Source organism: Ranitomeya imitator, chromosome 7 (assembly GCF_032444005.1).
Source record: "Ranitomeya imitator isolate aRanImi1 chromosome 7, aRanImi1.pri, whole genome shotgun sequence".
In the NCBI taxonomy this organism is placed as follows: domain Eukaryota; kingdom Metazoa; phylum Chordata; class Amphibia; order Anura; family Dendrobatidae; genus Ranitomeya; species Ranitomeya imitator.
Window position 1 is genome coordinate 113,014,182 of NC_091288.1, and position 16,618 is coordinate 113,030,799.

Genomic DNA, 16,618 nt, shown 5'->3' on the forward strand with positions numbered 1-16,618 from the left:
ACAGCTGAGTGCTCATGCAGTCTTTTGTTAGCATGGGAACCACGGCTATCTAACCGGCAGGGATAATTTCAATACCTATCAGAAGAAGTGTTTGCCACATGACAGCGAGACAAACACCCAGTGTTCGGGCAGCCGAACACAAACAGTAACACAGATTTCCTGGTGAAGGGCGTGCCCGAAAAGTAGGTATTTGGTACGGATGCCGAGCTTTACTGTTTGGGTTCGCCCATCTCTAGATAGATAGATAGATAGATAGATAGATAGATAGATAGATAATCCATTGTGTTCAGCCTACAACAGAACTCGATCCTGAGGAAAGCAAAAGCTGCATTTTGCTAATTTCCCCAGGTTAGGGGAAAAACTCCTTCCTGACTACACATATGGCATGCACCCTAGTTCCCTGGATCAACACCCCATCACAGAATTCAATGCCTATGACCTGTATTATATTTTTCAAAAAAAGGCATACAGACCTTTTTACTTTTTTAGTTTAACATGAAATTTGCAGAGGGGATAAATATAAGTTTTAATGACTTCAACTTATGTATATGTCAACTTTGGAATTTAAAGGGAACCCCTCATGTAAAAAACCTCTTAGCCTGCAGATCTGAAGATTGATCTCCAGGTTAATGGCATTCTGAAGCTGTGTGGCTGGGAAAAAATGAACTTTAATCCTTTGGCTTTCAGTCATAGAGGCATAGCTGCAGTCATTGGCTGTATCCATTGGACTTTACTCAAGAAGAATCACTGGTCTCTAAGATATCGATAACTGGCCTCAGTGACTCTTAAAGAACAAACTGGAAGTGAAAAACAATTCCAGGTAGAGTGTTATTGCTCTCTCTAAGCTTTGTAGAACAAGTCATGTGTGAGAACAGACCTGCATTCTGCCACGTGACAGCACAACACTGCCTCGTAGTTACTACCAGCGTGATACTATAGACTGAGGACTCCGGGGAACAATAAGCTGAAGAGCCAGATGCTGCATATGTTCTGTTGCACAGCAGACACCCTCTCCATATTCTTAGATTCCTCAAACATACTTTGATCACTTAGGATTTGAAATCAGAACCATTTAACAAAACCCAGGAGGTCTTACCTTCATCTGTACAGCGTTAGTGATGTATGTGAAGTAGTGTGGAGCAAAGTCAAGAAACGACTGAACTTCGAGGCGAGGCATCTGTTTCAAAATAAATCTGTCATCTATGGGGAAAAAAGGAAAGCAATTAATTTGTACCACACGAATGTCCACAAAAATAACAAACTTCTAGCAGTAGTAACAGTCTGTCGTAACAGTCAAACGCAAAGGTGACATCAAATATGGCTGCACTTACTGTTAGTTTCTAACTAAACTGCTGTCAAATTAATATACATCAATGCTTAAGAGATGAACTGTTACTTAGATATCAGTGTCTTGCGTTACCTTTGAGTCTTGTGCAACATGAAGCAAGTGCTTTACAGGCTAGTTCAAGTGGTTGTTCAGGACTAAATTATTCTTTAAATATGAGCCAAAAAACTAATGGACAGGTAGGTCTAACAAAGGCCATCCGGCACTAGCTCAGAGCAATCACTGATCTGTCTTGCTGAAGAATCAGCTGCTCCATGTCAGCAAAGCAGCTCTTCTTCATCCAGGCTGCCCTCCGACTGGGCATGAGTGCCAATGTCATGCTGACTGAGAGCAAGCTCCCTGCAGTTATGAAGCGGGAAGCCGGCTGTCAATCAGCATATTTGTAATCACGCCACATCAACAGCGTAGAGCAGAAAAGAAACCTCTGCTCTGTCGACATGACATCAGTGGAAGTCGCAGAATCCCACGGTCAGTGACGGACCTTTGCTGCCAGAGATCTGTGTCAGGCAGAACAGGCAGGTCGTAAACAACAACCTGCCTGTTAGTTCTTGGGCCCAGAGTAAAAAAAATAAAAATAAAATAGTCCTGATAACCCCTTTAACATATCCCACTTGCTGACGCACATTTCCAATTTACTGGATTTCTTCTGTTTTATTCTTTCATATTTGAAGAACCCAGGTAAATGCCTGACAAACAAATCAGTAAATTTACAAGTGACCCGGCAATTCCTGCAAATCACCAGTTCCTCAATCCTCCATCTAATGTTGAATCACAAAAATTGAGCTTGGATTTAAGTTGGTATACACGCAGCACATAACAGCATCACATTGGCCATAACGCACACACAACCTGCAAGAAACAAAATGAGCAAAAACCCTGCTGTAACTAAATAAGTAAAAAGCAATTGCATTTAAATAACACAGGGTTCTTAGTAATACTGTTTTGATCAAAAATAGCATAAAAGCCATCCCTCCATCGTCAAGGTGCCCTGATCGGGACGGTCCTACGCTGTCTAATATTAAAAACCTTACCATGTGTCAGAGTTGATCTCAGTGTGTGAATAAGGGCAGATAAAAGGACTGGGTCCCAATCTATGGACAACAACCTGGGGAAGCTTTTAAATGTAATACAAGCTCAGAATAGGGAGGCCATGTCCCGGCTTGCACAAAATGCAAAAATACAAAGAAACATTACATTTAAAAGTTTCCCCAGATTGGTGTCCATAGTTTGGGACCTGGTCCTATTGTCTGCCCTTATTCACACATTGAGGTCAACTCTGACACATGGTAAGGTTTTCAATATTGGACAGCGTAGGACCATCCCTTATTAGGGTCACCTTGACGATGATGGGATGGCTTTTATGTTATTTTTGATCAAAAACAGTATTACTAAGAACCCTGAGTTATTTAAATGCACTTGCTTTTTACTTATTTAGTTACAGCAGGGTTTTTTGCTCATTTTGTTTCTTGTAGGTTTTGTATGCTTCATTTAATGTTGTGGTTGAACAATCGCTCTCATATTGCTTTACTTTTTCCTCAAAAGAAAGTTCTGGCCGGAGTAACAAGATACTATTACCGCTGTGCACCACTGGATTTGCTCTACTGTGAAGACAGTAGTCTTCATAGTACAATGTGCACTAATGGTTAGGCAGATAAGGCTACGTGCACAAGAACGTTTTTTCTGGCAGGTGAAATGGACAAGGTTTTCAAGATGAAATCATAAAAAAAAAAAAAAAGAAACTTTCAATTTTTCCCTAAAACATTTTTAAACATTTTTCTTGCCATTTTTGTAAGTTTTTTGTGGGAGTCTTTTATGTGCTTTTTTTCTGCAGAGTCTTTTGAGACAATTTACAAGAGGGTAACTTTATAAAGCAATGATCAACACATGAAGTTAAGAGAAGCAGAGAACTCAGAGAGAACAAACTCCTTGCAGATGTTGTCCTTGATGGGGTATGAACCCAGGACCCCAGTGCTGCAATGCTAACCACTGAGCCACCGTGCTGGATCTCTTCATTCTATTGTAAGGTTCCAGGTGTTTTTTGGAGCAAACAAGAAACTTAATTTGAACGTATCCTAAGGCTGTGTGTCCACGTTCAGGAAACGCTGCGTGTTTGACGCTGCATAGAGACGCAGCGTCAAACACGCAGCGTCCAGATGTTACAGCATAGTAAAGGGGATTTAATGAAATCCCGTCTCCACTATGCGTGGTAACACGCACACGGCGGCCCTGCGACTCCGGAAATGCGGCACGTCTTAAGATCGCAGCCTGTCCGTATACCTTGCGGCGACGCTGCGCCGCCGCAAGGTATAACACAGGGCCCCATGTGTGGGTTGCGATGATTCCGGATGTGTGCAATGAACACATCCGGCATCATCGCGTCCCCAGAAGGGGGTGGAGCTTTGGGCGGAGCTAGTTCGCCGCTCCGTCAAAACCACCGGCCATCCTGAAGGTGGACACATACCCAAACAGTTCTCACAACATGGGAGCAATTGTTCAGTCTTTGAGAACATAAGAGATTTGACTACCATGAAGTAACTGAAAATAACGCACTCTGCAGTGATAAGGACAAAACAACTAACGTAGAGGTTTTCTCATGAACAAGTTGATTTTAATCAATAGATCTTGGAATAATAATAATTTCCACAATTAGATCTTTTTAAATAAATTGCCCCTATGCTGAGATAATCTTATAAATGTATATATGTATATCTTATAAATGTGCCCCTGCTGTGTACTGTGTAATGTCTGTGTCTGACCGTGCAGGGACATGGTCTGAACATACCTCAGCTCCTGGGCAGGGGGGAAGAAAAAGAGTATACTGACATTACAGTACAGGATTGCAAATAATTGTTTCTTTGAGGTAAAACATTTTTTGAAAAAACAGAGAGAAAAATGTTTTAGCTCACAAAAAGAATCCGCTGTGATCCCATGCTGTGCTATCTGTGTCCTCTCTTTTGCCTCCTTCCAGGTCCACAAGATGTGGTATGATCAGACCATGTCCCTGTACAGTCAGACACAGCCATTACACAGTACACAGCAGGGGCACATTTATAAGATTAGCTCAACAGAGGGACATTTTATTGATTAAAATGAACTTCACAATTATCTTTGTTTGTGGGAAAACCCCTTTAAAGATTATGTAAAAGTCATGCTGATTTTCAGAACAAGAACTGGATGGTATTCTTTTCCTGGGGGCAGCGAGTCCTGGAAGGCCTGTATCACTATTAGGACCTGATGTCAGTATCCATCAGCTGCAGATACTGCTCTGTCTGTTCTTCATATTCATTTTTCAAAATTGTGATTTGTAGTAATGAAAATGTGTCTTCTATTCACTGTCACTTATGTTCTAGCACCCACTATATGAGATGCTTGGCTCGGATCTCTAATGGAAGTTGTCAGTGTGGCGTACATGACATCTCCCAACTGAACCCTCTTGTCTTAGCCACCTTATTATCCTGTGATTTATACAGCACTAGTATTTCTCAAGAGAGCAGCGTAACCACCATCTGTCTGTCCTCCATCCGCATGGCAAACACGTAATAGATAACGATGGTCCGTACAAGCCCCGAGGGTTGTGTCACTGGACAAGAACCTGAAAATTAAACCTTTCTCAACTGAAAGAAAATGGTTATTAGAGCATGGTCCTATAATGAAGGGGGGAAGTCACATATTGTCTGCATACATCAGCATCTTCAGAGCACTCAATAATCCAGGACAGAGCTGAATAAACATGCTGGTGCCCAAAAAGCCCCTCTGGTCAATTCCTGTCCTGATCTGACCCAAGGAGCTCCGCCACCTAGAAGATGAAAGATTACTGACGCTTTGGTCTCAGCACCGTGTGCCGATTCTCTTCTCAGGATTTTGCAGAGCATAACGATAAGGAATCACAATCAGCTTGCAAGGAATACTGCCAAGGATGTGCCAAGCACAAAGCTGTCAGGGCTTTGCTCAAAATGAGTTAACCCTTCCTGTACACAAGCTTGTTTGATACGATTGATTTGGGCGATTTATCTGGCTCCTAAAGTTCCTTGGGCCAAGTGTCCTGAATGACACCAGACCCACATCATGTAGATTGTTTTATATGAGCAGCTTTCAGAAGTGAAATCCACAAAAACCCTGATAGAGACCATACTAACCCGTTCCCATCACAGCTAATTTTGTTTTTTGAGCTTGGGGTTTTTCTCCCCTTCTTGCAAGAGTCAGAGCTTTTTTATTTCCCCGCTGCCAAGTCCCTGTGCCATCCAAGTGTGGCGAAATGGAGAGAAATTGAGAAGTTTTTTATGGCGCAGAGAAAGGAACTGGGTCAGTATGATTACTGCAATACCAAACTTTGATAGAAAATGTAAAAAAAAAATCTGAGACACAAAACTTATGTTCCAATTGATGCAGCTTTTTACAAGGGGATTTCACTTTTTATTGACACTATGGAGGGTACATAGGATGATTTAATCACTTTTAATTGCACTTTTTTTTTGGGGGGGGGGGGATAGACCATAAGATGACAATCTTCACATTTTGTTTCTCTTTTCTTTTTAATTTAAAATTAAATTTAAATATTTAGATTGTGATTAATCTAATTTCACAGTTAAGCATTGACAAAAATCTCTATTTTTGATGTAGTATTAAAGGGGGAAAAGGAGGTGAATTTAATTTATATTCTTTTTCTTAATGTTTTGATTTTTTTTTAATCTTTTTCTCCTTTTCCTTTCTTTCATGTGTCAAAATGGGACTTTAACCTACAACTGCTCAATAAAGTAATAATAAAGTACTGTACTATATAACAAAAATCAAGGTCTCCTATGGAGATCAGCCTTTATTAGACCTCAGGCTGCCATGGCAACCCATCAGAAACCCCATAAACACTCTGATGTGGCTAGGGGGCAATAAGCAGCTGAGTGATAGAAGCATTAATGGTTTAAACAGCAATGATTGCTGCGGTTACACATGCGGAATGCCTTACAGGCTCCTGAGCTCGCTCCACACACCTTAAGTTTGACACACGTGTGTCACACATCAGGAAAGGGAAATTTTTGAAGACGGTATGGTAAACTAATTACTGCTACCGTAACGTACCAATATGACGGTCACTAAACGTTATGTGATTGAAACAAAGATTTCCCCACATTCACAACCTGTATAATGCATCAGTACCATTCATTTAATAAGGTATTTACCTTCTGTTGCATAAAATGCGGCACCAGACTTTCCTCCTCGAGCCTGCCATGGTACACAGTGAGCCAGGGAGCGGATGAAATCTTCTTCACTACTTCCTAAAATTACTTTGCGCATTCTGTGAAACTCTCCAGCATAGTAAATCCGGCAGTAAAACTTTGCATTGGCATCTGAAAACTCTGTATAAGAGGAAGAAAAGGTGATAAACAATGGAATAAAACACTGATGAAAAAGAAATGTATATACACACTGTAGTTTTGGTACTATAGTACACAACTAATTTATAATACGCACCTCAGGTTCACAATGCAGAAAATAGGAAAGATATTCCATAATTCAAATGTACCTGGTGGTGTAAGGAGGTTGGGAGGTAATTGCTCTCCTGTTTGTCTATGTGCACATATACAACAACACACGCACACCTCTCATACACACTGTACACACAATAACACATTGTGAAGTTTCCTTCTGGCATATGAGTGATCATATGACATGAAAGCTCCTTCAACTACTCAGGAGTTATGTGAAGGTCCTGGTGATGGATCAGTGTCCGGCGGGTGGAGAGAGAACTGTGCTGATGCATAGTTTTCTCAATGATCAGTGAATGAACAAAACAAAGAAATCTAAGCTAAAATCAATATTTGATATGACCCCTCTTTGCCTTAAAAACCGCATCAATTTATTATACTTGTACACATCTTTTAAAGGAACTCAGCAATGAGGCTGTTCGAAACATCTTGGAGAATTAACCACAGATCTGTGGATGTAGGCTTGTGCAAATCCTTCTGTATCTGTATGTAATACCAGACAGATCCTGTGATGTTGAGATCAGGGCTCTGTGGGCACTTCCAGGACTCCATGCTCTTCTTACTGTGAAGATTATTCTTAAATTATCCACTACTCGGACAACCCTTTCTCAATTCCTTCGTTTCCCCCCAGTGAAATAATAGTGGATCTGGCACTGGAAGTAAATAAAGGTGTTATTATTTTACTGGAGGGGGAAATATAGGGAGTGAGAAGGGGCTTTCTGAGTAGTGGACAACACCTTTAATGACATTGGCTGTATGTTTGGAGTCACTCTCCTGCTGCAGAATAAATTTAGAGCAAATGAGAAGTCTCACTAATGGTCCTGTATTGATAAGTATCTGCCTGTATTTCTAAGCATTGAGGACACCAAGCAATGGACAACATTGACGACCATAGACTCAGTGGTTGGCCAAGGAAACTTAGTGCAACAGATGAAAGACACGTTTTTTTTTCCTTCAAAATTAGAAGATGTCCCGCAGTGTCAGCTGAGAACTGGCAGCAACCAGCTGGGCACAGCTACACCAATCTACTGTTCTGAAAATCCTGGCCAGAAGTGGTCTTCATGGAAGAATTATAGTCAATGTCATTAAGAACTATTTAGAACATGAAGAACAAGGAGTCCTGAAAATGATCTATCCTCCACAGAGCCCTGATATCAACATCCAGTCTGTCTTGGAAAACATTGAAGAGACAGAAAAATTTGTGCAAGCCTACATCCACAGAGGATATGTTTGTTCTCAAAGATGTTTGGGAGAATCTACAGTACCTACCAAATTCCTTCAAAAAGTGTGTGCAAGTGTACCTAAAAGAATTGAAGGTTTGATACGGTTTGATAATAAAAGGTGGTCACACCAAACATTGATTTGGATTTTTCTTTTGTTCATTCAAATATATCAAGTATAGGAGCATAAAGGCCCCTTCACATTAAGCGACGCTGCAGCGATACCGACAACGATCCGGATCGCTGCAGCGTTGCTGTTTGGTCGCTGGAGAGCTGTCACACAGACAGCTCTCCAGCGACCAACGATCCCGAAGTCCCCGGGTAACCAGGGTAAACAGGTTACCAGCGTAAAAGTAAAAAAAAACAAACACTACATACCTACCGCTGTCTGTCCCCGGCGCTCTGCTTCTCTGCACTCCTCCTGTACTGGCTGTGAGCACAGAGTCCGGAAAGCAGAGAGGTGACGTCACCGCTCTGCTTTCCGGCTGACCGACGCTCACAGCCAGTGCAGGAGGAGTGCAGAGCACAGCGCTGGGGACAGACAGCGGTAGGTAAGTATGTAGTGTTTGTTTTTTTTACTTTTACGCTGGTAACCAGGGTAAACATCGGGTTACTAAGCGCGGCCCTGCGCTTAGTTACCCGATGTTAACCCTGGTTACCAGTGAAGACATAGCTGGATCGGTGTCACACACGCCGATCCAGCGATGTCCACGGGAGATCCAACGACGAAATAAAGTTCTGGACTTTGTTCAGCGCCCAACGATCTCCCAGCAGGGGCCTGATCGTTGGTCGCTGTCACACATAACGATTTCCTTAACGATATCGTTGCTACGTCACAAAAAGCAACGATATCGTTAACGATATCGTTATGTGTGAAGGTACCTTAAGGAAGAGAGTAATTATACAGTAATTTACAGAAGACAAGTGTTTGAACATGAGAATGACCTTGTACCATAAATGTACCTGTGCTTGGTTCTGAGTTTTAACCCAAGATTAATGTATATTTCAGGTGCAGGTTTAAAGCTCTTGGAATCTATGCGGAGCAGGTCTTATCTCCGTCTGTCAGGCACAGCTCGGGAATATTCGGAGAACACAGAAGCGGTTTATTACGTCTTTTTTCTTTTTCTGTCTATATAGGGCTCATAAGTGCTATGCTGTGAACAGAAGCATTGGCTGTGCCAAAGCTTCAAGAAGGGGACAGGGAGATCTCATGATTGCAGGTATCTACACGGCATAGCCATGATCAGCTGTGACAGTGACGTATGAAACAGCAGGGGGTTGTTTGGTTGTTTTTTCTTGTACTGGGGCTCCTATGGATTCTCTAGTTAAAGAAGAAAAATGCACAACAAAGAAAAACCATATGTTTCACAGGGATCTTTCATGTTGTCTTGTGGTCAAATTATATACAGCTCTGGCAAAAATTAGGAGACCACTGCAAACAAAAATTAAGAGACCACTGCAACATTTTCTGTTCACACAGGATCCTATAAGTTTGGATTTCCTATTCCTTAATAATAAATCTGCGTTTTGTTTAATTGTGTCATCTTTGTCTAATATTTAAACTTGGTGAAAATTGGTGAAGAATAGGAAATCGGGAAGGGGGCAAACACTATATATATATATATATATATATATATATATATATATATATACACACACACACACACACACACACACACACACACACATACATACATACATACATACATACATACACAGTACAGACCAAAAGTTTGGACACATCTTCTCATTCAAAGATTTTTCTGTGTTTTCATGTCCATGAAAATTGTAAATTCACACTGAAGGCATCACAACTATGAATTAACACATGTGGATTTATATACTTAACAAAAATGTGTGAAACAACTGACATTATGTCTTATATTCTAGGTTCTTTAAAGTAGACACTTTTTGCTTTGATGACTGCTTTGCACACTCTTGGCATTCTCTTGATGAGCTTCAAGAGGTAGTCACCGGGAATGGTCTTCCAACAATCTTGAAGAAGTTCCCAGAGATGCTTAGCACTTGTTGGCCCTTTTGCCTTCACTCTGCGGTCCAGCTCACCCCAAACCATCTCGATTGGGTTCAGGTCTGGTGGCTGTGGAGGCCAGATCATCTGGCGTAGCACCCCATCACTCTCCTTCTTGGTCAAATAGCCCTTACACAACCTGGAAGTGTGTTTGGGTTCATTGTCCTGTTAAAAAATAAATGATGGTCCAACTAAACGCAAACCGGATGGAATAGCATGCCACTGCAAGATGCTGTGGTAGCCATGCTGGTTCAGTATGCCTTCAATTTTGAATAAATCCCCAACAGTGTCACCAGCAAAGCACCCCCACACCATCTCCTCCATGCTTCACGGTGGGAACCAGGCATGTAGAGTCCATCCGTTCACCCTTTCTGCGTCGCACAAAGACACGGTGGTTGGAACCAAACATATCAAATTTGGACTCATCAGACCAAAGCACAGATTTCCACAGGTCTAATGTCCATTCATTGTGTTCTTTAGCCCAAACAAGTCTCTTCTGCTTGTTGCCTGTCCTTAGCAGTGGTTTCCTAGGAGCTATTTTACCATGAAGGCCTGCTGCACAAAGTCTCCTCTTAACAGTTATTGTAGAGAGGTGTCTGCTGCTAGAACTCTGTGTAGCATTGACCAGGTGTCTAATCTGAGCTGCTGTTAACCTGAGGCTGGTGACTCGGATAAACTTATCCTCAGAAGCAGAGGTGACTCTTGGTCTTCCTTTCCTAGGGCGGTCCTCATGTGAGCCAGTTTCTTTGTAGCGCTTGATGGTTTTTGTAACTGCACTTGGGGACACTTTCAAAGTTTTCCCAATTTTTCGGAATGACTAACCTTCATTTCTTAAAGTAATGATGGCCACTCGTTTTGGCATGCTTTCCACCAGTCTTTCACACTGCTTTTGGGTGACCTTATGCCACTCCTGGTACAAAAATTTAAGCAGTTCTTCTTTGTTTGATGGCTTTTGACTTGTGGGGATGCTTCAGCAAGGCTGGAATTGGGCAGGTTGTTCTTTGTGAAGTACTTATAAATCAAGCCACATACAAGGTTATAATGGAAAAACTGTTGATTCTTCTGCTCAGGCAATGTTCCCCAACTTGAGGACTGTTTTTTCCAGCAGGACAATGCGCCATGCCACACAGCTAGGTCAATCAAGGTGTGGCTGAAGGACCACCACATCAAATCCATGTCATGGCCAGCCCAATCTCCAAACCTGAACCCCATTGAAAACCTCTGGAATGTAATCAAGAGGAAGATGGTCACAAGTCATCAAACAAAGAAATGCTTAAATTTTTGCACCAGGAGTGGCATAAGGTCACCCAAAAGCTGTGTGAAAGACTGGTGGAAAGCATACCAAGACGCATGAAAGCTGTGATTAAAAATCATGGTTATTCCCCAAAAAATATTGATTTCTGACCTATTCCTGAGTTAAAACATTAGTATTGATGTTTCTAAATGATTATAAACTTGTTTGTTTTTTTTTGCATTATTTGAGGTCTGCAAGCAATGCATTTTTTGTTATTTTGAACATTTCTCATTTTCAGGATGTACAATAACAAATTGTATTGTAGTACCATGTTAGCCAGAAAAATCGATGTGAATATTTTTCTCATTTTCAGAAAATAAATACAAAATTTATTACTTGGAACTTTGGAGACGTTGTCAGTAGTTTATAGAATAAAAGAACAATTTAAATTTTACTCAAAAATCTACCTAAAAAGAAAAAAAATCAGACAAAAAAGTGATTGCCCCCTAAACCTAATAACTGGTTGGGCCACCCTTAGCAACAACAACTGCAATCAAGCGTTTGCGATAACTGGAAATGAGTCTTTTCCAACACTTTGGAGGAAATTTGGCCCACTCATCTTTGCAGAATTTTGTGTTTCAGCCACTTTGGAGGGTTTTCCAAGCATGAACCGCCTTTTTGAAGTCATGACACAGCATCTCAATCGGATTAAGGTCAGGACTTTGACTAGGCTACTCCAAAGTATTAATTTTGTTTTCCTTAATCCATTCAGAGGTGGACTTGCTAGTGTGTTTTGACTCACTGTCCTGCTGCATAACCCAAGTGCGCTTCAGCTTGAGGGCACAAACAGATGGCCGAATATAATCCACGTGACTGTAATTACCTGCAGAATTTGTTTTATTTGGTGTGAAATGTAACCAGTAAAAGATATAAGTAAAAAAAAAAGTAAAAAGCTAACCCCCAAATTGATTTTTTTTTAGTTCGCCCCAAAAAATTTCAGAAAAACAGTTATTTATATGCGTCCTATAGCAGCAAAAAAAAAGTACTATAATTTGTCATGCATAAAAGCCATATCTATGAAAAAATTAAGTTATGACTGCTGAAAAATGGAGAATAAAAATCAAAAATGAAAAAAACAAATAGCTGTGATTAAGGCCTGGTTAATAAGTGGTTGACTGCTGCTCAAAACATTTCAATACTCAAAAATCTCTAGTCAATGATGTCTTTTAATATGCCTAAATATAAATACATATTAGAACTATTGGAAATCCAAAAAGCAACGTTTTCATTGACACAAAGACTGGCAGAGCGAGGAACTCTGGATACGTGAACTCAATCAGGAATTGGCAGGGCTTTGGAAGACGCGCATAGCCGCTGCGTCCAAAGCACTGCAGGATATTGAACGCAGGTGAATCGGCTTGAGTTCACTGAACCGTGCGGATTCACTGCATCCAATAAACTGTATGGGTGAAATTTCTCTTGTGGAGACTCGCGTCTTCATAAGATAAATAGACAAGCTGCGGTCTAGACCCATAGTGTGCATGGGATTTCTTGAAATCCTATCCACTATGCTGTAACATCTGGACGCTGAGGGTTTGACGCTGCACAAGTACCACAGTATCCAACCAGCAGCCTTTACTAATCATGTGCATATACCCTTGGACCATCCCTGCACACATTCCTGCATAACTACCAGTAATACCAAGTGCAGTGCAGATTTAGAAGCCATCAATGAGAAGATGATCAGTATGTCCTACTCCTTAGACCGCAGTTATCTGCCAGAATCTTTCCTGTGAACAAATGTTCAATTCATCTGTAGCACAGCATGTAAAATTATATTTTACCAGTTTTTATTAATATCAAGAGGGAGAATTTCACTGCGCTGAACTCACCTCTACACCATGAGATTTTTTCTCACTGTGCTAGTGGTGATCTCACTGGAGGGAGGTCACCACAGTTCATTGGCCCCGCTGGGAACGCAGCCTCAGTGACCTGCGGTAACCTCGATGAGGTCGCCGCAGCTCATTCACCAGTGGTTCTCAGCCAGGACAGTCGCATCTTGTTATTGTCCAGGTTGAAAACTATTAATCTCCAAACATATATTACGGCGTTAGACAGAAGGATGGACAGGTGAGGGATATTGTTATTTTTATTTTATTACAGGAGAGGAGGGATTCAATGAAATGGGTGTTATGTAAGTAAATTGTGTTTGTTATTTTAAATTAAAAAGGAAAGAGTGGTTTGGTTTTATTTCAAATAAAAGACTTTATTCTGACTGTGTGTTTATTTACAATACACCTATAGAATTAGTAATGGATAGGAGTCTTATAGATGCCTCTCCATTACTAAGCCAAGGGCTTGATGTCACCTGACAATACAAAGGTGACATCAACCCCATAAATATTACCCCACTTGCCACCACTACAGGGCAAGTGGGAAGAGCTGGGCAAAGCGCCAGAACTGGCACATCTAATAGATGTGCCTTTTTCTGGGAAGCTATTTTTTGGCTGGTGGGGGAAAATATTCATGGCCCCTTACCAGCCTGAGAATACCAGCCCCCAGCTGTCTGCTTTAGCTTGGTTGGTTGTGAAAAAATGTGGGGGAACCCATGCAGTTTTTTTAAATTATTTGTTTCAATTATTTAAAGAAACAGCATGGGACCCCTCTATTCTTGATAACCAGCCTTGCTGAAGCTGACAGCTGAGGGTTGCAGCCCCCAGCTGTCCGTTTTGCCTGGCTGGTTATCAAAACACATTTTTTTAAGAAAAATTATTTATTTAGAGTGCAGACTGATGAATACTCACATCAACTGCTGCTTGCTCTCGCAGTTATTAGCGCCAGTAGTCGTCAGCTGATGGGAGCAATGGTCCCATCAGCTGAAGCCAGTGATCAGGGGTAAATTTTTTACCTCCAATCACAGCTGCATGGTCACGCGTTCATTTGACAGGTGGGAATAGTGGCTGTTTGACCAGTGGTAATAATTTTACCACCGATCAGAAGCAGCGTTTGCCGATCTGTCATGCACATGTTCGGGCCCCCAATTCAAGTAAATGGGGTCCGGGTACTGTTATGGTACCATAATTTTTTTTTTTTAACTGTTTGGCCGAACCTGAACATCTAGATAATGCCCATCTCTACTCCTGGGTATGCCAGGTAGTCCAAGCATCTTCAACCTTCATACAGTCACTGTCCATTACCTGCTATTCCAGGCCCGCTGCATCTGTAGTCAATGACACACTAAAAAGGTATCCAGTAAACTAAGAGTGCCAAATTAACTCCCTGTTTTATGCAACTGGCTGCATCCCGTGGAGCATTAGTGCGGTGACATAGCATTGGTAAGTTAGTCAGTATGGCAGTTTTTTTTCTGTGATGGTTTTTGGATTTGATACATTTTCATTGAGTTTAAAATTTTAATGTAGGGACTGGCAAAGAGGATAAAACAATGAGAACCCTTTCCTTGAGTTGCGGGTTTGCGTATTTTTACAAAAATATCAACCAATACCTAATATATTTTATCAATGCCTAAAACAGATATCAAACAGTATGGACTAAGCCAACAACAATATCCAGAGGCATGGCACAGGATAGCTACAGATGTACCTAGCAAACTGACACCTGTTTACAGAGGCTGTCACAGAAGTAATTAAAGAAGGTTGGCAATCCTTATCGGCTTAAAACGCTTTACAGCAAAAGTTGCTTACCCGCTTTTCTTAGGTATGGTATATAATTGGTCACAAGCCTCCAGCGCTGCAGAATATGTTTGCACATTATAAATAATTGACAATATGTCCTGACTGCGTGAACACTACCTGAAGAAAAGTCTCTTATCCTCACATCAATTTCGTGTACTAAGTAGCTTTCTATAAATCTCCCGAATGACAGAAAATGCCACAGTGTGACTCAAGAATTGTCAAATCTGGCAGTCTTAAAATGGCAAACAATATAGGGAACATAGGGAAAATTCAACACAGATCAGATCATATAGCTTGAGTGCTGCTGCAATTATAGCGTGCAGCTCATCCTCACAATGCAGCAGTAGGCAAAAAAGTTTCTAACTAGAGATGAGCAGTGTTGTGAATTCTGCTCTTGGGCTCCCTCCGGTGGTTATGAGTGGTAGTGCCGCTGTCTGTGGATCGCAGCATTTATCAGGTGTGTTCACTTTTTGCAATTTGGACTCAGCTATTTAGTCCTGCTTGATCCTTTAGTCAGTGCCAGTTGTCCATTGTTTTTGGAGGATTCACATCCCTTTCTGGTCTCTCCTGTTTGCTGTGCTTTTCAACAAAGATAAGTCCTGGCTTTGTTTCTGCTGTCCACATGCTGTGGGCCTTATAGTTCAGTGCATTTTCATGTTTTGTCTTGTCCAGCTTGTCTGTGAAAGGATTTTTTGCAGCCAAGCGGTATCTCTGGAGATGCAGATATACCCTCCATGTCTTTAGTCAGATGTGGAGTTTTGTATTTTCTGTGGTGGATATTTTCTAGTGTTTTAATACTGACTGCATACTTCTCTGTCCTATTCTTTCTTTTTAGCTAGTAAGGCTCCTTTGCTAATCCTGATTTCAGTCTGCGTTTGTCATTTCCCTCTCCTCTCACAGTCAATATTTGTGGGGGGCTGTCTATCCTTTGGGGATTTTCTCTGAGGCAAGATAGTTTTCCGTTTCTATCTTTAGGGGAAGTTAGTCCTTAGGCTGTGTCGAGGTGTCTAGGGAGTGTTAGGTACATCCCACGGCTATTTCTAGTTGCGCTGCTAAGTTCAGGGTCTGCGGTCAGTACAGGTACCACCTTCTTCAGAGTACGTCACATGCTGCTCCTAGGCCACCAGATCATAACAGAGCGGTGTTCGAGTCGAACTGTTCGCCAATTTCAAATTCGAGCTGTTTTGGGCGGTGTTCGAGTCGTTCGACGAACTCGAACAATTTTCTTAAAATTTGGCTGTTCGAGTTTCTGTTCGAAAACTGTTCGTTCACCAAAAGCCTAACTTTATTTGCACATTAAAACTGTTTATCATTGTTAATAGACTGTTTCAGTGTGTAGTGGGCTGGGGATAGATCTGTGCTGAAATAACGCCGATCTCCATTTTTTTTTTCTTTCCAGCATTTACAGTGGGGCCGTGCAGTCTCTCAGCCTATCAGCAGTGCACACACACACAGCAATGTGCATGTGATGCACACAAGCAAGGGCATGTGTCATTGGCTGTGTATGTCACATGTCCTTGCCCTATAAGAACCAGCCATTTGCCCCATCGACAACATTTCCTCACTGCTGCAGCTCAGTGTTAGACGGCACCGCTGCTGCTGTGGGCGCTATACAGTC

At 41.5% G+C, this 16,618-nt stretch overlaps 1 protein-coding gene across 2 annotated transcripts in view; it reads right to left on the minus strand.

Moving 5' to 3' along the window:
• The window catches only part of PIKFYVE (phosphoinositide kinase, FYVE-type zinc finger containing), a 610,036-nt gene that overhangs the window by 98,862 nt on the left and 494,556 nt on the right, over nt 1–16,618 (minus strand). For both annotated transcript variants that reach the window (XM_069733753.1, XM_069733755.1), the window contains 2 exons: nt 6,520–6,696; nt 1,097–1,200 (listed from right to left, as the gene is read on the minus strand). In XM_069733753.1, the coding sequence (XP_069589854.1) occupies nt 1,097–1,200; nt 6,520–6,696 (281 nt within the window). The remainder of the gene's footprint in view (nt 1–1,096; nt 1,201–6,519; nt 6,697–16,618) is intronic.